The sequence below is a fragment of the Grammomys surdaster genome, unplaced genomic scaffold (assembly GCF_004785775.1).
Source record: "Grammomys surdaster isolate TR1022 unplaced genomic scaffold, NIH_TR_1.0 128, whole genome shotgun sequence".
Classification (NCBI taxonomy): domain Eukaryota; kingdom Metazoa; phylum Chordata; class Mammalia; order Rodentia; family Muridae; genus Grammomys; species Grammomys surdaster.
This window is the reverse complement of record NW_021604586.1, coordinates 1241961-1264104: the sequence shown is the minus strand read 5'-3', so window position 1 is coordinate 1264104 and position 22144 is coordinate 1241961. Positions and strand designations below refer to the sequence as shown.

General features: G+C 51.6%; 1 protein-coding gene across 1 annotated transcript in view; it reads right to left on the bottom strand.

Annotated features, from left to right (window-relative positions):
* Cmip (c-Maf inducing protein) overlaps positions 1–20680 on the bottom strand; it is a 203001-nt gene extending 182321 nt beyond the window's left edge. The window contains exon 1 of the mRNA XM_028752396.1: positions 20304–20680. Within this exon, the coding sequence (XP_028608229.1) occupies positions 20304–20603 (300 nt within the window). The 5' untranslated portion in view covers positions 20604–20680. The remainder of the gene's footprint in view (positions 1–20303) is intronic.
* Positions 20681–22144: the final 1464 nt, after the last annotated feature.

Genomic DNA, 22144 nt, shown 5'->3' with positions numbered 1-22144 from the left:
ATAAAAGTGTACACGTACCTTTAATCTCAGCACTTCAGAGGCAGAGGCAGGCAGCTCCCCTTGAGTACAAGGCCACCCTAAGATACATATCAAATTCCATGCCAGCCAGGGCTACAGACTGAGACCCTGCCTCAAAACTAAATGTGGAGTTGACTGTTAGTGTGAAAGCAGGAATGAGTGGGTGAGTGACAGCGTGGGCATAAGGCCTTCCCCTCCTTCCTGGTCAGCTACTTGGTTTTTGATAGAGGCTTGGGTGGGGGTGGTACTTCTTCCAGGATATCTACCTAGAAATCAGATCAGGTCTAAGACAGCTCTGAAGGCCCCAGGTCATGAGGTCAGAAATCAACTTCTAAAACAGTCCAGGCTAGCCTCAGACAGCTGGTACATGCACTCAAGCCCTGCTCACTACAGCGGAGGGTGCTGGCTCTACAGCCTCCTTTCTGCATCCAGACTCCCACCCCCAACCTCCTGCCAGGCCACCAAACAGAGGGAGACAGAGGCAAGAGCACGTTAACCCTGAGCTCAATCCCTGGGACCCACCCTAGCGGAAGACCGAATAGACTCCCAAGGGTTCTCCTCTTTACCTCTGATCTCCATACACACACTGTGGCATACACACACTCACAGAAACACACACACCACACACACACACACACACACACATATTCAAGAGTACATATCTTTAAAAAGCCATCCAGCTAGGAGATGGTGGCGCACCCACACCTTTAATCCCAGCACTCATGAGACAGAGGTAGGCAGATCTCTGAGTTCCGGGCCAGCCTGGTCTACAGAGTGAGTTCCAGGAGAGCTAGGGCTACACAGAGAAGCGCTATCTTGGGAAAAAAAAAATAGATCAATAAATGACAGACAGACAAGACCATCTTAGCAAATTGAAGGTCTGTACCTGCCACAGCCCCCTAGAACTTTGACCCTGCAGTCATTCAGTCCTTTAAAGATCAGGGTCCACCTGAGTCAGAAGAGGAACAGCTGAGAGGCAACTCAGCAGCTGGGGCATTTTATGTGGCAGAAATGTCCCTGTCCAATCTATTTGCAGCAGGAGGCCTGTGAATGGATAGGGGAAAGGGAGGCACAGACAGGCACGCAGGGACAAACGGGGGGGGGGGGCGAGGATGGCGAATATGGAGGCAGACATGAACCCAAGTGGCTTTAGTAGTCTCAGGTAGTTCTGCATATTAAAAAGTTAGGATAATTGGGATAGCTTGTCTAAATTGTGTGGGCATCTTGTGTCTTGAGATTTTATGGATATATAAATCTGTTTGGTTAACTCTAAGCCTTAGGAGTTTTGATTTTGTCGGGTAACGTGGTAGCTGATCGAAGGGTGGATGGTCATTGCGTTGCGTGGGGCTGGTGTGGCCATGAAGGGAACTCGGGAGCTCTGGCCCCAGCAGAGGGCCTGCAGAGATGAGGATACCCGGCTGGAGTCAGGTGGCCCGACAGTGCTGGCATTAGTGTGGGAACAAGGCAGCTAAGATGGGAGCCAGCCTAATGCTTCTTTTCTAATACCTTCTGCTACATGTCTGTGGCAGTGTCTTAGGGTTTTACTGCTGTGTACAGACACTGTGACTAAGGCAACTCTTATAAAGGACAACATTTCATTGGGGCTAGCTTACAGGTTCAGAGGTTCAGTCCATTATCATCAAGGTGGGAACATGGCAGCATCCAGGCAGGCATGGTGCAGGAGGAGCTGAGAGTTCTACATCTTCATCTGAAGGCTGCTAGTGGAAGACTGACTTCCAGGCAGCTCGGATAAGGGTCTTATAGCCCACACCCACAGTGACACACCTACTCCAACAGAGTAGCACCTTCTAATAGTTCCACTCCCTGAGCCAAGCTTATACAAACCATCACGGGCAGCAAAGGCCACGTAGTAGTCCTCCCTGCTAGTTTGATGTCTTCGGAGACCCCAGAGGAAGAAATGCATTAAAGACGAACGTGCAGGGAGCTGGCTGGCTTCTGCTGACTCCATCAGGCTAGAACAGATTGAACAGGACAGACAATCTTTCCCAGCACACGTAACCCACCCCAGAGTCAAAGCCAAGGTGTTCAAACACAAACCCCACTGTGGCCTACTGAGTTTTCTGGTGGTGGTTTTGGTTTGTTTTGTTTTTTGTTTTGTTGTTGTTTTTTGTTTTTGTTTTGTTGGGGGGGGAGTTTACGAGACAGAGCTGTATATAGTCCTGGCTGTCCTAGAACTCTCTCTCTGTAGACCATGCTGGCCTCAGAGATCAGCCTGCCTCTGTCTCCCAAGTGCTAAAGATTAAAGGCCTGTGCCACCACCACCAAGCCTGAATGTAAGTTCTCAATGCTCAGCAGAATATAATCCTCAGCCATTGGGATTCTCTGACAGCCTGTTTTCAGTTTCTGACAGCTTTGCTTTCAGTTTACAGACGTGAGGTAGCCCAAGGTCACTCATTGGGATGGTTAGGGGTAGGGGACGCCTTAGCCAGGAGCCTCACCTCTCTGACTGCAGATAAGTCCCTGGGCCATAGACACTTCCTTGATGCTCTCTGCTTATCAGACACTGCTAAGATGCCTTGGGAAAGAAAAAAAAAAACACTTGAAGGGGCAAGGAGCACCAACCTTGAAACTCCAGACTCTAAGTATTTCACCACAGCCCAGAAGACTAAACAGGGCTCCGCAAGCCCAGAAAGCTACACAGATAAAGCGTGGCTTCCCTAACCACAGAACTCCAAAGGGGAACCTTGAGTTTCTACTCTGAATGGACAGGACTCTGAGGTGTCCTGTTGTTCCCGTGTTCACCTCTGCTCACCGACCTGTCATAGGAAGCAGCACTATCAGGAAAAGGACACGCTTGTCTGCCCACCTGTCATCTTAACACTTGGCCAATAGAAGAATTCAGATATCTCAACTTGGGATGCCCCAGAACCCCCTTCTGTCAGGCAGGCTATGACTCTGCCTTTTGCTGCGACTGATAGACCCGAGGCTCCTGGGCCCCAGATGAAGAAAGACTCGGAACAGAAAGAAGGAACACATCACACCACTGCACGCTGCTACAAGTCACAGGAAAGGTGAGAAGGACAAAGCCTAAGTGGGTGGGGGGTCAGGACAGAAGCTAAATGACAGTAAGCCAGCATCCTGGTCTCCAGAAAGGTAGGAGTGTGTGTATGGGGGGGGGGGGGGGTCCATTCCCAGTTGGGCAGAAACTCAAGGAAGTCATGTCATTTGACCCTAGTTAGAACCAGGAAGTGATGTAACTAGGATTTAAACCCGGATCTGTGCAGTGATGCCTGCTGTGCAAGCCTGCATTCAGACCTCCACAACCACCCTCCCTTAGACACCAGACTTAAAACCATTTGCGTGTATACAGATATCCAAGTATGTGTGCATGTGTGGGTGTACATGCATGTAGGTGTCTGTATGTCTACATGCCTGCGGAAGCCAGAGATCAATACCGGGTGTATTCTACAAGCCTTTCTCCACGTTATTTTTTGAGGCAAGGTCTCTCATGAAACTAAGCTGGCTGACTGGCTGGCCAAGAGAGCCTCAAAGATTCTCCTGTCTCACTCCCGTCTCATTCCTGGTGCCGGGATTGCCGGCATAAGGCTCAGGTTTTTTTCACATGGGTCCCGGGGCTCCAACGCAAATCCTCATCCCTGTACAACAGACACAGTGCCAACTGAAGCTATCTCCCCTGCCCCACGACATCAAACTTAACTGCAAGGCGTATCTTACCAACCAGCACCCTGGCAGGGGAAGTCTGAGCAACCCTGTGGGTCATTTGGCTACTCTGAGTAGTGGGTTCTTAGTCCACACAGTAAGAGGCATTGTACCTATACTGAGTAGTAGTGGCTATCTCTGGGCTCCCTGGGAAGACTATGGATGCATCAGAATTGATTAGTAATGTCTATGGAAGGCCAAGGGACAGGTAGCAGCATGTGTCCTATGTGTATCACTCCAGAGTTCTCTTCCAATAGTGACCAGCTCTGATTCTGATCATATAAATAAGGGGTGTGTGGAGGGGGGAGAGAAAACAGATGAAAACAGAGGATGTCCGTGCATACCTGCTGTCCTCACACCCAGGCAAGACAACCAGACACAACAAATGGATGGAAGGATGGCCTGACGTGGCCCTGGCTATCTGACACCCCATCAGTAAGTGCACAAACCTTTCAGGAAAGATCTTTGGGTCCGCGGTGACCAGACATCGGGTCTGCAGTGACCAGACATCTTGCCCAACCTAAATCTCTGCTTCCCACAGCCCAGAAAGTCCTGCCAGGATGATCACAGCCTTCTTGATGCAATAGGACATCAACGGTCCCAAGAAACGAGGACTATTGTTCCCGTCACTGCCACTAACACTACCATTTTTCTTTGGAGAGGTAATGTCCGCATGAGCCCAGGACACACCAAGCACTGGTTTGGTGACCGTGCACTCTAACCAGAAAAGAAAGGAGATGAAACAACATGTTCTGCAAGCTCCTGGTGTCCCCAGGGTTCTGGGAGGAAACAGAGTGTGGACACCAAATGGTGTCATTTAAAGATGTTTAAACAAAAGGACAGGAGACCTGAATGTGTGAGTGGAGGGGGGCGGGGGAGGGAGCAGAGATGTCTTCCTGCCTTGGTGGATGAGCCCTCGCTGCTTGCCAAGGACAGAGTTTCCTGGGACATAAGACACACAGTGGGAAAACCCAGAGTGGGCCCAGAATCTAGGAGCCGATGATGGAAGGTCTCAGAGTCGCTCCTGGGAGGGAAGACAGGAAGAATGGAGGATGTGGCGTCAGGGGCAAATGAAGTCAGGGTCTCACCTGTGAGGAGGCTCCTCAGCAAGGCTCGGAAGGGACTCAGCCCTCAGCACTCATTCAACAGGAAGAAGAAAACCTTCCCTCCCTGAAGGAAGAGGCCACCGGATGAGACTGGTGTGCTAGACTTAAGAGTTTGGAGTCCACCAAGGCCACTGAGTTGGGACTGTATGGTTGACGGGTTAATAAAGCAGTCACCTGCACCTGGCAGTGACACCCCCAACGCTAAGATGACCCACCCAGTGAACACACACATACGCACGCACGCACGCACACGCACACATACAGAGACGGGTGGGGGCTTGGCAGGGGAATAGCTTCCCAGGGGCCCCTGTTGGATAGAGGCAGGTGGTCTGGACACAGCAGCTCCAGATGAGTCATCCAAAGTAGAGTGCCTGTCCTGTAGGGGCAGTCAGCCCATCAGAGAGACCCAGGTGCATGATGGGGCCTTGAGCAGCTCTCTCTTGCCTGTATGCTCCAACCGAGGCCAGTGAGTGCTGTGGTCCAACACAGGTGTCACAAGCAATACCATTTAGAAAATAAAAACAACTTTCAATTCTGCTCTTAAATCATATTTTCTGAGATCAAAATCTTATTTAACCAAGCACTGCCGCTGAAAGCTAAGGTGGAAGGAACCCACGGAGATGCCGTAATGCTCTGACTCCAGGCTGCTCCTGCTGGAGACTTGGTGGGGAGAGATCAGAATCTGGAACAGGGGCACTCAGACCAGATAGATTCTAGGAGCTTGGGGTCCCAGCACGGTTGCACGTGCATACTCTACAGGAGTCTTTTGGCCCCAAAGCCATCAGACAGGATGGGATCCTCTAAGAAAACTGGAGTTTCTCTATCCCTTCACAACCTGAACCCTAACAAAGGACTACATTGGTTCAAAGGCCTGGACTGACCCTGGCATCCATGGAAGAAAAGGACCCCAAAACTGCCTTCAAGTTCACCAACCCACAGAACATGGTGTGTTGGTGGCATGGCGATAGAGACCAGTCATGGCACAGGCGGAAGGGACAGTGGTACACCCTTAAGAAGCACTGACCATGGACCCTTAGTCTCCCAATCCCGGGAGGTGACTCCACCCTCCTCCACTGCAGGGGGTAGGAGAGCTAGTTCCTCTATAGTGAGATGAGCTAATAATGCAAAGGCAGGAAGATAAGGGAAGCACTAGAACCCTTATCCCACCCTAGCTTGAGTGGACAGTGTGTCCAATACTTCACAGGGCATTCCGGGCTCCTGGACCACAGGTTAGGCTACCAATGGACAGACCAAAGTAACAAAACCTTCCAAGTCTAGATTGATGAGGCAGTAAGTCTATTGTCCTTCCTTTTGAGGTGGTACACGTGACCTTCCCCAACCACTACCACCAAAACAAAAAACAAAAAATTGCATCACCAAAAAGTCCCACCCTGGGTATAACTTCCGGAGTCTCCTTACAGTTAATGTCCCACAGACTATACACTCTACCACCTCCAGAGAGCCTGTGCAGTCAAGGAAGGGGGGGGGGTAGCCAGACTCACATGAGGAATGGTGACATCCCCCAACTCCCTCCATAGGGGAGCATTAATAAGCAGACAAGCAGACCTTCAGAGTGTCCTTCAGGTAACCACACCTTCCCTGATAAGACGGGAAGGGCCATGCCATATCCAGAGGACAGAGGTCCAGAGATATCTTCACTCAAGGCTGTTCTGACTGGGCAGGATGGACCCTACCCAGGGGCAATAAGAAAGCAGAAGTGGGTGGTAGTTCTCCTAGACACGCCCTGAGATTCGCAGCAGCCCAGAGGACTACACCAGAAGAGTCCTAACATGGCTCCCCTGGACTAAGACCCCCCTCATCCTATATGGAGCTTGCTGACAGGACCTTCCTACCACTCCAGAATCTTCCTTTTGCTGTCTTTTCTCCATGTAGTTTAACTATCCTTCAGAGATACAGGGACTCTCTGCCACCTTGGTGGGACTTAGATCAAAGAGCTGCCCTAAGGATACAATCCAGGGCCTCCAACATGCTAGCCTCGTGCTCAAACACTGAGCCTCTGTCCCTGACTGCTACGCATTTTGTTGGAGCAGGTCTCCTCTGGCCAGGATTGACCTCCAGCTTGTTATGTGGTAGAGAATGAATGCCCTTAACTCCTGAGCCTCGCGCCTCTGCCTCCTGAGCTCCCGAGCTCCCGAGCTCCGGGACTGTGGCTGTCTATCATACATAGCTCCTGATGTTTACACAGAGCTGGGGATGAGCCCAAGGCCTCAGGCATGGGCGGCAAAGGCTCCACCAACTGAGCCCTAGCCCAGGCCTTTGTTTTGCATTGTTCTATTGCGACAGGGTTTCACTAAGTTGACAGGGCTAGCCCTGCCCCAGCCTCTAGAGTAGCTAGGAAGAGTAGCCTACACCATCACATCCTGACTTAAGATGTTTTTAGAAGAGGAGAGAAGCTAGGCCACCTACTCCCTCTCCTCCTCATTCCTCTACCATCCCCCAGCTCCCATTGGTATACACGTAACAGACACACAAAACACACACACACAGCCAGCACATACACAAAACACACACACCACGCGCCCGTATTCATACATATGTGCATACACACGCACACTGATCTGATACAGAAGGCAAGAAAAAGATCAAGACATTTTCCCTTATAGTAAACTTTTTAATGCCTTCTTTTTTCTTTTTTTAAACTTTAGGCGTACGGGTGCTTTGCCTACATATATGTCTGTGTATCACATGTATGTCTGGTGCCTGTGGAGCCCAGAAGAGAGTGTCAGATCCCTAGGAGTTCCAGATAGTCATGAATCACTACATATGCCCAAAATCAAACCCAGGTCCTCCAGAAGAGCAGCAAGTGTCCCTAACCATTGAACCATCCCTCCAGCCCCTCTAATGTTAATTCTTCTCAATCGCCACTTTAGCAGCAATGATGCAACCCTCTTTTTCAACTATCCATCTCTAAAAAGTTCTGAGTCGTCAGCCAAGGTAGGGGTTAGCCTGCTAACATCCCAGCCAGCCTGGATTCCATCCTGGGCTCTTGACTCCCTATTACATGAGCTATGACAAAGGAGGCTGTCTCTCCTGTACCCACACCTCCCTTGACTCCTTGTAGACAATACTGAAGAAGCCTGGTGACTGTGGTGGGGATCGTGGTGCCCAGCTCTGCCACGTGTAGCTAGTTACTTCTCCAGAATATGGGAATTCGTATGGATGGAGGTGGTTGGTGGTGATTTGGGTGTAAACCAAATGGTTTCCAATCAGGGGCGATGTGGCTCACTGACTGACGGAACTCTAGTCTGACTAGCATGACGGCATCTAGTCAGTCAAGGCCAGAGGTGCTGCTCAACTCGGTATGGTACACAGGACCGGTCTTACACCACAAGTGATTGGGCTCCTCCAAAAAAGTGACCAAGTGAAACTCCTTAAGCTAGTGTGTGACCACTGCTAAGCGGACAGTAAGCACTCCAGGGGCTTTACCTAAGAGACAAGTCACCAAGATACACAGGGACCAGGGCTGTGCTCTGTATGGCTGCCAGGCCACTGGATGCATGAGAAAAGGAGAAAATGTGATTCTTTGGTACACAGAGCAGAAGTGGCGCCCCCAAGAGAGTGTCATGGCTCCCGGCGGGGTGGTTAGGATTTTCTTCCTTTATTTCCTAAGAGGGTCCTCAACCATGTGTTATCATTATAAGTAAGTGACTAGCTGATAGAGAGAGTGGACTGAGAGAGGCTCCCCCAGACCACCCACAGGTAAGAGTCATATATACAGGAGCCAGCCCCACTGCAAGCAGACAAGGGGACCCTTAAAGGCTATCAAAGGGACCAACAAATGTTTCCAGCATAAAATGTCAAAGTTTAGAACCACGGGATCCCTGAGGGTAAAGATAGCAGCCGGGTGGGTAGGGTACCACTTCATGGCCGCTAGACTTCATGCTGGTTGTGGCTCAGATATGCCGGGGTCAGGTGTGATGGGGCAACTGACCAATTCAGGTAGTAAACTGAGGCTCCAAGAGGCTAAGTAGCTGTTCCAAGAACAACGAGAAACAGCTAAGAGGCAAGCTTCCTCCATGACTCTACTGAGATGGTTTGCAGAAAGATGTCTAGGTCCTTCTCGACCCAGGCAAAGACTCCTGTTCTACTCACCTAATCCTCTTGGCAGCATGAAGCCCAAGAGTCCATCTGACACCCTGTTCTTAACCTATAGAGCAGTGGTTCTCCACCGTCCTGATGCTGTGACCTTTGAATACAGCTCTTCATGTCGTGAACCCCTCCCCACCACAAAACACTTTGTTACTACTTTGTAATTTGTAATTTTGCTACTGTTACAAATCCTAATGTAGGCCCGGGGCGGTGGTGGCGCAAGCCTTTAATCCCAGCACTTGGGAGGCAGAGGCAGGTGGATTTCTGAGTTCGAGGCCAGCCTGGTCTACAGAGTGAGTTCCAGGACAGCCAGGGCTACACAGAGAAACCCTGTCTCAAAAAACCAAAAAAAAAAACAAAAACAAAAAAAAACAAAACAAAATCCTAATGTAACTATCTGATACACGGGGTACCTGAGATATGCAACCCTAAAAAGGTCCCGACCCACAGCAGTTCGGGTGTAGAACTGCCGTTGTTGTTGTGTCCTGTTTACCAGTCACATACGGTGACACTTATGAGACGTTCATCTGTAAAATGGACATTGTCTCACAGGGGTCATGAAGATTATGGAGCTCCTTCCTTTATGCCAAAGACCCAGAGCGATGAGGCACACGGTAGGCAGTGTACAAGGGAAGCCGCTGTTATCAGCACCTTGCTGGTGACTCAGACCTTGCTGTCAGACTCCATTTGGAGGCCACTGGTTTTGAAGCCATGTCGCCCGACTATAACCTTAGTCTCTCAAGAGACAGACACTCTGTGAGCACAGTACTTAGAGGACTCACTCAATGAGCACAGTGCCTGAGGTACTCACTGAAGTTTCTCCTACTGCCTTTGGGATAGATGCAAAATTAAATGCTCAAACAGGACCAAGAGACACAGTGGTGATAAAGGAAGGCTCCATACCTAGGTCACTGATATCTTGAGGGTACTCTTGGGCTCTGGGGATCTGCCTGGCTTACTGGATTCCCCGGCAACCCAGAAGCCAATCCCCATTTGCCCACCCCTGAAGAGAGTCTCTGTGGCATGGCGGACTGGTGGTGAATCCTGATGAACCAAGAACCAGAAAGAGAAAAACAAGTCCTTGTTCCCCTTTGTGACAGGCAGCCCTGCCCCCCACCTCCAGCCACGCCTGGAACTTCCTCCACTGCAGACCCAAAACAGAGACGTCCTTAGTCACCTGTAAAATGCCCCGTCCATACTCTGGCTTTGGATACGGCCCAACAGGGCTGGCCTGGGCCTCACCTTCTTCCAGGCCTCAAAGAAGGACAGGAATGGGTGTTTGGGAGCTATATGTGGTGCCTCAACACTGTGACAGGGCCGCTTTAGGCAGCAGGCTGTGATCTCCCAGAACTGCCCAGCTGCTTCCTGTAGGCCCATAGAGGCATGGCTGTGGAGAGATAGAGGTACAAACACATTCCTCGGTGTGTGGCCACCCTCTTTCAACAGGAGAGGACTCCTAGCTAGAGAGTAAGCAGCTTCATTCATTCATTCATCCATCCATCCATCCACCCACCAATTCATCCATTCCCCCATCCAGAGGAAGGAAGTCAGCTGGGAAGGGCTGCCTCAGTCTCCACAGCTGTAAAATGGAGACAGCGATTATAACTGACAGAGCTGTGAGAGTCCTTAAGGACTGGCCATGTTGAGTGGCCTCTGCCCTGTCACTGCTGTGACTAACTTCCTGACCCTGGTGACTCAGACATGTCTAGAGTCCTCAATCTCTCTTTGGAGAAACCCATGTCCCGTAAAGCGGCCACCCGGGCTCCCCTGCTCTGACACACGCACGGACTACCTGCCCTGGTGGACTTAACCCAGACCGCAGTGCATCCGTCCGTCCGTCTCTCTCTCTCCCTCACATTTGTACTCATGGTGGTACAGTGATACCCACAACCACACAGCCTCCTAAAATGTACCACTGCCCCTCCAACCTTTGCTCTCAGAGCATCTGTCCTTCTGCCCGCCCGCTAGCACCCATAACCCACCATCCTTTCTCTACCATTTCTAATCCCACCACAAAGGCCTTCTTCCTAAGGGCTGGCAAGGTTGCTCGGTGAGGAAAATCACTAGGCTCATGAGCCTGACAACCTGACTTTGATCCCCAGAACCTTCATAAAGAAAGCTGGATGCATCGGGCAGTGGGCATCTGTGATCCCTGCAGAACCACCTGGGAGCTTACAGGCCAGCCACCCTGAGTGTGCAGACCTTGTCTCAGAAACAAGGTCAAGGAGCAAACTGACCCACAAAAAAAGGTTGTCCCCTGACCACACACATGACATGGTATATGTGCACCCACACTCACACACACACAGGCAGACACGATAATCATTATTAATAAATTTTAGAGCCGGGCAATAGTGGTGCATGCCTTTAATCCCAGCACTTGGGAGGCAGAGGCAGGCGGATTTCTGAGTTCGAGGCCAGCCTGGTCTACAGAGTGAGTTCCAGGACAGCCAGGGCTATATAGAGAAATCCTCTCTCAAAAAAACAAAAAACAAACAAAAAAAAGAAAATCAGATCTCTTAGGCCAACCTGGTGTACAGAGTGAGTCCCCAGGCCAGCCAGGGCTACACAGAGAAACCCTATCTCAAGAATGAATGAATGAATGAATGAATGAATGAACAAATAAATAAATTGCAGGAAATATGGGGGTTGGAGAGATGGCTCAGCGGTTAAGAGCACCGACTGCTCTTCCAGAGGTCCTGAGTTCAATTCCCAGCAACCACATGGTGGCTCACAACCATCTGTAATGGGATCTGATGCCCTCTTCTGGTGTGTCTGAAGACAGTGACAGTGTACTCACATACACGAAATAAATAAATCTTTAAAGAAAAAAAAAAGCAGGAAAGATTGTATTAACGAAGTGTTTCCCTAAAGCCACCTACTTGCAGGACAGCAACACTATCCCCCAAATAGCAAGAGGAGGCACGAACCTGAGACCATGTACTCTGCTCGCTATAGTGAGCTCTCCTGGAGAGGCCTTCTCTTGCGTACCCACTGCCAGCACCATACCTAGGGTACCTCCTCCCTGTGAGCACCCACTCTCAAGTGAGTGTCTCAAGTACTCATGCCGAATACAATACGCAGTACCTGGCAATCGGTTAACAAAATCACACCTGATTTTGCCTCTTGCCCATCTTCCCATCTCTGGTGATAACCACCTCCACCGGATCACTCTGAAAACCAGGGGAGGACCATGTCTGCACACACTAGGGAAATGACAACCATCCCCAATTCCTGAGCAGATTTCTTCCCCTCCTTCCCAAAGAAGAACAAATTTCAAGCCTGCCAGCAGCCTCCTGAGAGATCAGTACCCTTCCATTCTAAGTGGCTGGGCTGTCACTGCCTTTGGGACCTTCAATGCCACTGCTGCTTGCTGAGGTGGGTGAGCCACTGCTCCTCCAGGGCTCCCCTCTTCCTGAGTGTCATCTATTTTAGTTTACTTGTTTATCTGAGTTAGATCCCTCTGTAGCTCAGGCTAGCCCAGAACTTCCTGTGTAGCCTAGGCTAGCCTCAAACTGGTGATCCTCCTGCCTCAGACTCCTAAGTACTGCGACTACAGGTGCACTCCACCATAGCAGCTCCTAGACACACCTCTAACACATATCCCAGCCTCACCGGGTCTCAGGTGTGGTCCTTGATTCTTGCTCCATGATCCCCACAGAGGACCTAGAGGAGGCCCAAGTTGAAACAAAATACAAAGGAGGCCAGGGACCTAAGAGATAAATGGGACAGTACCCAACGAAGATTCCTCAGGAACCGGGATGAGCAAAGGGAAAAAACAAAAACAAACAAACAAACAAGAACAACAAAAAACACTGCCTGAAGCCAGTGGGCCTCAGGGTAGGAGTGGGGGGCTGTTAGTTACACAGCTAGTCAGCACTGGCTGACACATACTCCAGCTGGGCCTGGACCAAATAAGTTTTTTCATTCAGCCCTGCCAGGGAGCTAGCCAGACTGAGAAGCAGAGAACCCAGGCCTGCAATCTTCAGCTATTCTCGACCTCTCAGTAGTTCAAGACACCCAAGAAAACCAACAGAAGTCCAGGTGTTGGTTCCCCACAGGTGACCTCTCCTGAGCTGGACCCAGTGAGCCTGGCCCCAGTGAGCACCTGCCTCCCAGCCTGATTCCTACAGGCCCGCCCACCAGCACACTGGAGGAGCCAACTCACCTGCCTAGTTCCACAACCTAATTCACATGGCTGATAACAACCTGGAAAACAACAGGGACGAAGGCCACAGGGGAGGCTACTGTGTGGGACACCCCCAGTACTGAATCATTGTAAGGGTCTTTGGACCACCACGCTCATCAGGCCCTCCCCACTTGTAAAGCTAGTGGTGAATCAGAGGATTCTAGAACTCGGGATCTTTGGAATCTGGTAGTCACCAACAGAGTTGGCTTTAAAAGTATTCTGCCAGAGGGCTGGAGAGGTGGCTCAGGGGTTAAGGCACCACTGCCTGCTCTTCCAGAGGTCCTGAGTTCAATTCCCAGCAACCACATGGTGGCTCGCAACCATCTGTAATTTAAGACCCTTTTCAACACAAATACTACAAAGCTGTTCTTCACTCTTCATTGGGAAGGAGCCAAGCTCTCAAAGAGGAAACAGAGAGGTGGGGAGGGAAAGGAGAGAGAAAAACTAAACTGAAACTTCCTTCGACAAGCAGCAGCCTATACACTAGAATATTCTTGATGCTTGCTGAAAAAAAAAAAAGTGGGGAGAAGAGGGAATAGGGTCTCACCAAACAACCCAGGTTAACCTCAAAACTGGTGTCAATCCTCCTGCCTCAACCTTTTTGAGTGCTAAGATTACAGGATTTAAAAAAAAAAAAAAAAATCAGGCATGGTACACATACCTTTAAACCCATCACTGAGGAGACAGAAGCAGGCTGATCTCTTGTGAGTTCGAGGCCAGCCTGATCTACAAAGTGAGTTCCAGGACAGCCAGGGCTACACAGAGAAACCCTGTTTTAAAAAAATAAACAAATAAATAACAGTCCCCAGGAGAAGAGGGGAAAGTGAACACTGAGTGTTTATTAAATGCCAGCCGAGTGATTTCTAAATTCCCTCTGTCCTCCGGGCCTTTTGCATTTGTCCAGTCCCTTTGCCTGAAAAACCCTTCCCCCAGACAGCGATGCCACACCTTCTCTGACATCCAGCCTCCCTTAAGCCACCAGCTTACTGGCCTTAGAAGCCTGCTGTTTGCTGTCTCCCAAGTACCCAGAACAGTGGCATTTATCTGTTGAATGAATACCTTACCTCCCTTAACCCCAACATCAAGGCTGAGAGGAAGTCCTCACAATCCTCCCTCTACAGATAAGGCAGTTGTCTGGGAAGCTGCAGAGGCAGGATTCCAGATCACCTGTCTGATGTCAAGTCTGTGTCACACACACACAGAGAGTCTGATCTCCTAGCTCTCTTACCATGCACAGCACATCTTACCCAGGGGAGAGGTGAGGAGGTGGATCCTTAAAACAGGAACAACCTCAACCCCAGAAACCTCTGCTTCGCCACCTACCTCGGTCTGGAGATACACACGCACGCACCTCTGACACCCTCCTCAGTCCCCTCTGGTTAGGGCTCTGCTGGGAGGGAATGAAGGGACCTTTTCAAAGGTGTACCCAGCCCTAGACTACCTGGTGCTATACCAGCTACCTGATCACCAGAGAGAGGAGAAGAGAAGAGAAATTCTCCCTCCCCCTTTCTCCCTTGTGGAGCTTAGCCACCTAGCTTTCATCCTGAGAAAAACAGGAAGGCAGAAGGCAGAAGAAAATGGGGCTCTCAGTTTGAACAGCCCAGACCCTGGTCCTCCAGAGTGAAGACAGAAGTAGCTATCAAGAGTATCTTCTTCCCTCAGCTCCTGGTGGCAGGGCTGGCAGACAGACCCTGTGGGAACTCACTTCCTGGTGACATTCTGCCAGACTGAAGCATGGCTCCCTCCCCCCCCACCCCGCGTGCCCCAAGAAAGTAGGCAAACATTTAAACTGTTAAAACAGATACAAATTCCGCTGATAAAAATGGGGAGTCGCCAACAACTGAGAGGAAGCTAAATGCCCAACGACAGGGGAACGGGTCTGCCCACGACGTTAGTACAGTACACTTCAAGATGGGAAAATTACATAGCAGGGAGAAGAGAACAGGGTAGTCACCCAAGTGTGGAGCTAAAGCGAACTCCAAAGACAGTGTCTAGTAACAGTGCAGAATTGTGTACCCATGTCCAGAGCGCCCAGCTGGGAAACCCAAGAAAACAGACAACAGGGTTGGCCTTGAAAGATGACCAATGAGGACTCTTGAAACCTGAGGTAAAGCTGAATGAAGCCTTGCCCTCACTTTGGATGTATCTGGTAATGTACTGTGATTAAATTATACACATGCGCACACACGCGCACGCACATATATATATATATATACATTATATATGTGTGTGTGTATCTATATTTAAAATCATATAGATGATTTTTTTTTTAAAGAACCCCTGGAAAAATTCTTCTAAACTTCCTGGAACAATCTTATAGACTCAACTCAGCTCTGCAATCACCCCTAACTTCCCCAACTATTCTGTGTACCTCAAGTGACTGGCCCTCTTTAAATAGTAAAGACCTTTACTTTAAAAAAAAAAAATGTTTTTTGGTGCTGGGAAAGGAGGAGAGACAAGTTTATGTGTGTGGAGGTCAGGACAACTCACAGGAGTCTCTCCTTCCACCACGTGGTCCCAAGGATCGTACTTGGGTGGGAGGGTTTGACGGCAACCGACTCAGCCAAGTGCTGAGCCATCTTGGCTGCCCATAATAATCCTTCCATTTCTACAGAGCTCACTCAGGGGCCTCTCTTTCATCATGAAAACTGTTCCTAACTGTGTGCTGGCTGTCCTACTACCAGAACCCATGTCAACATCTGAATTATCACCATCATCAATGAGGTGAACTGTCACCTTGCACGTGGTGACAAATCCAAGGCCCCTCAGGAAAAGCAAGGCGCCCAAAGTTCCACATGACTACGGTAAAACCCAAGTTTGTTCTGCACCCCCCACCCCACCCCCCACCTTGGGGCCGATGCAAGGCTATGCTGGCCCGTAATAGCTTTATTTAATCCTTTAATCAAGGGCGTAACTAGACCATCTCAAATATCCATTCCGATGAAATGCCAGGCTGGTCCCCCTGGAGAGAGGTAAGGGAAAAGTGGCTGGTGGTGGGTACCCTGGGGCACTTTGCCTTAGGAATAATTCAGTTCCTGTGTTCCCCACAAAATGCCCAGAAAGTCCTAAGCCACCTGGGATTCCAAAAGCACAAGTCTCCCTTGTGGCCCCGTAGAGAAAGCACCCAGCAAAACACCTTCAACCAGGAAGGGCACCAGTGGCCAGCTTTGAGCAGCTCTCCTTAAAATGCACTGCCTTCCTACAGACTGTGGAAGGCAGGCCATGCCGCTCCAGTCCTCGCCATCCCTGCCCCCCTCCCCCGTTTCTTAACACACAACTACCTACGAAACAAATTCAATATACTCCGATATTTACTCGTGACGTTTAAAAAAAATAGTGCTTACTAAATGGCAGAATCATAAAAGGAGAAGATGGGCGGACAGAGGAGGGACCTACGTGGCAAAACAGAAAAAACATTAGCTCATATTCCAACATTCGTGTGTACATAGGTGGGATCCCTGGGGACTGGAGGGTTTCATTCTCAAGGAAAAAAAAAAAAAAAACCCAGCACCTGGAGGTGACGCTTAGCTGGAAAAAAAGGGCCACACAGTAGATCTCGGAAGCATTTTACTGAAACAAAATCCAAGTTCATAGGATGGATGCTCAGACACCCCGGAGGGAAAAAAGCCACAGACAAGAACAACCAGATTCCCAGAGATGTTAGAGGCCAGCAGCAGCAGTGCAGACAAAGTGAACGGCAGCCCTGGAGGAACGAGGCTGGAGAATAAAGACTCCCCCTGTCCCTCGTGTCCGAATCCCCACTCAGCACGAGCAAAGGTCTTTGCGGATCAGACCTGCCATTCTGAAACCATTTGTTTGGTTTTTGTTTTGTTCTGGTTTGTTTTCAACGGTGAGATGAGGATGAAAGGCAGGGGTGGCTTTTTTTTTCTTTTCTTTTTTTTTTTTTTTTTTGTACTTCTTTGGTGCAGAGGAAACAAAGACTAGAGACAAAAGACAAACACATCTAGCAGGTGATCAAATTTAGCCATGCAACCAACGGCAAGATGGATGCCTGTCCTCTCCAAGGAGGACGCTTCTACAAAATTCCGGGCTCATTGTAGGTTCCAACCTATAACAAGGTAGGTGTCCATGCTGAGCCCAGGAAGGCCCAGGGATAGGCAAGTACGAGTGAGGACTAAGAGGCCACATGAGTGGGCAGGCACTTCCTCAAGAAGGTCCAGCCTCTGTCCCTCAGAAGCGACCCTCATGATCCCTCCTCCTACAGACGCTAAGGACCTCCTCTTTGTTGACAAGCATTCTGGTTCCAAAGTCTCCTAAATTCGTCAAACCTGGCCTTGCTTCTGCAAGGGTTTAATCAGTAACCGGACCAGTAGACAGCACAGGGCAAGCTCTGACCTGACCCCACGGAGGGCAAAGTTTACAGCCAGGTCAGGGGAGGTAGCACCAGACTCCCTTTCAGGTCTTCTGCCCCAGGGAACCAAGAGACTTCCATACTAAGTGTGTCACCAGCTGGAAAGCCTTGCCAGAAGGGACTGAGAGACCCCAGAAACTTGGCTTGCACCCCAGCACGGGGCAGCTGGGGTCTAGGAAGCCTCTCTATCCCTCACGATTCGGGTGTAGACAGCCAACTCAGGAGATGGTTTGGACAAATGAGTGAATTGTTTGTTGACAGATTTAAATCCTGATCGGTCTCTCTGGGTCCTGTTCCGGAAGTCCACGCAATTAACTGAATAACCCCCAGACAATTCTAAACTGAGCTTCTTATGGGCAACATACACATCATCCCTCTGGGAGACACACTTCTACATGGGCAACTCAAGGCTGGGCCAGGGGCTACAAATGGTTCTCTGGGAATGAACTGCACTCAAACTCACCTTTGTTTCATTTGAGCAAATATTTCTCAATACAGTGGTCGGGCCGCACCATAAAATGCAGACAGGTTACATAATGCCCAGGCCTAAGGGAACCCCAAGTAGGCTCCTCCACTTCCCAGAGAGTGGACACAAAGCAAATATCTCCACATGGGACAAAATCCCTAGCTGCGAACCCCAACCCCACCTCTGGCCTGGAGGCTACTGCTCCAGGCCCTGGTGGCCACACCTCCATCCACACAGACCCTGGGGGTGGGGGGGAGAGGGAGCCACACACCTCCACTAGAGGCCTCCACTGGAGGCCCCTGTTGACGCCCCCACAGAGCACGAGCTACACTGACGGAATTCCCTCACGCCAGGTGAAGAAAGGGAAGGGCAGGATTACACCAGCCTGGGCCATGTTTCCAGTTCCTTTTTCCCTATTTTCTGACACACAAGGCTTGCACCTCAGAAACCCTGGGGCCACACACAGGTCTCAGGTGTTCCTCCGAGGTAGCCCATCCACACACCTCAGCCGCCATGGGTGGGCAGGGGGGTCCTAGCTGCTGGAGACTCTCGGGTCTGATTCCTTTCCGTGCTCTCTCTCTCAACAGACAGAGACCTCTTGAGGGTAAGTGGGGGAGCCTCTAGCCTGAGGTAGCCAAAGATCAGCTAGCCACACAGTGATTGTGCCCCGGAGGACCAGGGAATGTTCTGTCCTTCCTATAGCGAGTCACTGTCTCTCAACTACTGTCCTTTGCTGACAACTCCTTGGCATTTTGAGGGATGGCAAGAAAAAGAGAGCCTAAAAAGAAACCCCCCACCCCCAACTCAGCCAGGTACTAATGCTAAAGCCAAATTTGGGGTCTCCAGAGCCCAGGGAAGGTTACCAGGCACCTCTGGGACCTGAAACCCTCGGTACTGGCCAATCAAATGGAGATCAAGGCCGAAGCCTATGACTCAAGGCAGGTTTAAGAACACACACCAACCGGCAACCCTCAATCCTCCTGGGGACAAAGTCTGCAGTTACTGCACCAACATGCCCACAGCCTAGGGGAAAAAAAAATAGGTGCTCTGAGTACATCAGAGCCAAAATTCAGAATAAACGTCCTCCTTGTGTACGACAAAGGGGTAGGGGAGGCAGACTCAAGGATTAGGGTGTCTAGGCTAACTTTTTCCCCCCTCCTCATTCCTAGGAGCATGTGTCACAGTTTGTGACACACCACCACCAAGGGAACATGGATGCCGAGGCAATGTCTACACACGCTACACGTTTGTGGCATGCATGTAAGCAACACCCTGTTTCCTGGCTGGGCTTTCTTGGCACAGGTGTGAGCAAGGCAATGCATTCTGCCCTCTCCCATGATGTTTAGTAAACACCACAGAGCCTGCCATGGGGGTACGGTACGTTCTAGACAAGAAGGGGGCCCCTACAAAGATAAGTCCCCAAGCGCCAGGCTAAGGCCCAGCCAGAGCCTGTATTTGAAACTGCCCTTGTTGGAAAAACACAAAGCATCCTGTTTAGGCCCTGCCCACCGCCCCCACTCCCCCTCCTCGACCCCACCACAGCTGTCTGTCCCCAGGAGGAAGAAGGCCACCATTTGCAGATTCGATTTCCGAAAGCAACTAGTAAGATCCTCCTTTCTCCATCTCATCCAGCTGACCTGGTCCTGGCCACACAGCAGAAAAAAAAAAAAAAAAACTGTAACAAAACAGGACGCAGCCACAAAACATGCTTACACACGCTCCACAGACAACGCAAGGGCAGGCTGGGCAGCCCAGCTTTTTCTACCCAGAGAACTTGACTATCCCAGGGTCTGAGCGGGTCCAGAACCTCGGCCCCCCTCCCCCTCTCCAACCCCTTAACGTGTGAAGGAGATTTTTTAGAAAGGACAGGCACCCGGTTTTGCCTTGCCAGGCCCGGCAGAAAAAAAAAAAAGAAAAAAAAAAGAATAAAAATGCAGGCTAAAGCAAGAGCAGGAGTTGCTTTCTGGAAATTGTTGGCGCTGGGGGGTTACGGTTTTTATGGAGTAGAGGGTTGCGTTTTGTTTTCTCCTGTAGCTCAGATCCAGATGGGCAACGAGTTCAGAAAAGAAACAACACACCACTATCCTCAGGGCCCAGTCTAGGGTTCACCAGGGTCCCAGCCATAGGAAACGCAGGCGCTTAGGCAAAAGTGGCCAAGCACTCAGTCCGGGTGGGCTAAGTGTCCACGACACGAAGGAGGGCTCCCATAGCCTGCCTTGGAGGATCAAGTCTAGAGGTTCCAGCCCAGCTCAGTGCGCAGGCCGGGACTAGGGGGCCGCGCGCTCGGGGACAACCAGCGGGGCGCCTCGGTCCCGGGGGACCCCAGGTTGGGGAGCCCCACGGCCACGCAGGGCCACTCACCGTGGCGGATGCCAAGCTGTTGTCGGCCAGCGTTAGGTGGTGCGGCTCCCAGCGCCTCAGGAATTTGGAGGTGAGGATCTTGCTGAGAAAGGTCCGAGGGTGCCGGATGACACAGACCTGAATGTCGCCCTCCTGCAGCAGCTTGTACCTCATCCCGTTGCAAAGCAGCAGGGCCCGGCGGCAAGGCACGGCGCCCATCACCTTGGTGCCCTCGGGGCCCGACACGTCGCTCCCTAGCAGCGGCTTGGTCTCCTCGATCTGCCGGGGGTCGCCGCCGCCCGAGCTGCTCGTCACATCCATGGCCGCGCCGGGGCGGGGGCCGCGCGCGCGATCGCGGCTGGCGTGGGGCCGGGCCGGCAGGGCCCCCGCGGAGGGCCCGCACCCCCCCACCGCCGGGAAGGTGGGGGGGCGTGGGCTGGGGGGCGCCCCGCGGGGACGAACGGGAGCGCGCGGGGGCGGGCGGGGGCGCGCGGGGCGCTTCCTGGGCTGCTTCCTTCTAGCTGCTGGGGCGCATGCCGGCGCGAACGGGGTTGGCGACTGCGGCGAGGGCGGCGGACGATCGCGGGGCGCAGAGAGGCTCGGGTCCTCGGGGGGCGGGGGCGGCGCCGGGGACGGCGGGCGCGGGCGTGTCTCGGCCTCGCGCGGGCGCGCTGTGCGGTGCGTGTGTCCGCGTCCGTCCGCGAATGTGTGCTGCGGGCGGGGGCCGCGCCGGCTGCCGGGGAGATTGCGGGAGGCTGGCGCGCGCGATTGGTCCCTGCGGGGTCATGTGCCCGCCCTCTGACGTCAATGGCGGCAACAGCGGCTTCGGCCTCCCCGGGGCGGGCGGAGTCCGGGATGGGCCGGGCCCCGGGCGGGGACTTGGTGGAGGCGGGCGCGGCCCGACGGGAGGGGCGGCCTCTGGGGAGGGGGCCGGGGTTGGGCAAGCGTCGACAGTCCCTGCGCCGCACCCCGGAATGTTGTGGGTAGTGTTCGAGGGGACGTCACGCGGGCCGCGCCCCCGAGGGTGCACAGCTGAGCCCTAGCCCTGCGCCCCTAGCCAACACGCCATCCTGGGCCGGGCTTGGGAAATAAAGTCTGCCCCATGACCAAGAGGATGCCGACCAGTACTTCCCCTTCCTAGTGCAAGGCTGGGCTGAAAGCCGGGGTTCTAACCGCTGCACCCCTGACACCGCCTCTCCAACCCAAGCTGCTTCCCCATGGATGGCCAGATTGGTCTGTAAAACAGTTTCTTGGGATTGAAATTGTACACACACACACACACACACACACACACACACAGAGTTATGCCTGGTCGCTCACCACTACAAGCCTCAGGGGCTGAGGCACTCAGTGGGCTGAGGCAGGAGGATTACTGTGAGCGCGAGGCCAGTTTGAGCTACACAGTGAATTTCAGGCCAGTCAAGACAGAAGGCCCTGTTTTAAGAAACAAAATAAGATAACTAAGTAAATAGGACTGGGGCTGAATCTCAGTTGTCAGTAAAGTGTTTGTCTAGCATGCACAAAACCCTAGATTGGTTCTTGGGTACTACATCACTACCTAACCCCACAAGATGGCATGTGCCTGTTATCCCAGCATTAAGGAAGTGGAGGCAAGCAGACTTGAATTCAAGGTCATCTTTGGCTGTGCCTTCCAAAGCCAATTGGTTGTATATGCCTGGAAAAAAAAAAAAAAACTTAAATTTTTAAGGAAATATCCCTTCCCTCTTCTGAAATAGCCCCACTGAAGGCCTCTCCTCTGGTCTTTGATACTTCCTGGCCTTTGCTTTTGGGGGAGGGGGGGGGCATACTGGGAGAGGACACAAACCCTCAGCATCCTGAGGAGAGCCCCTCCTAGGATCTCA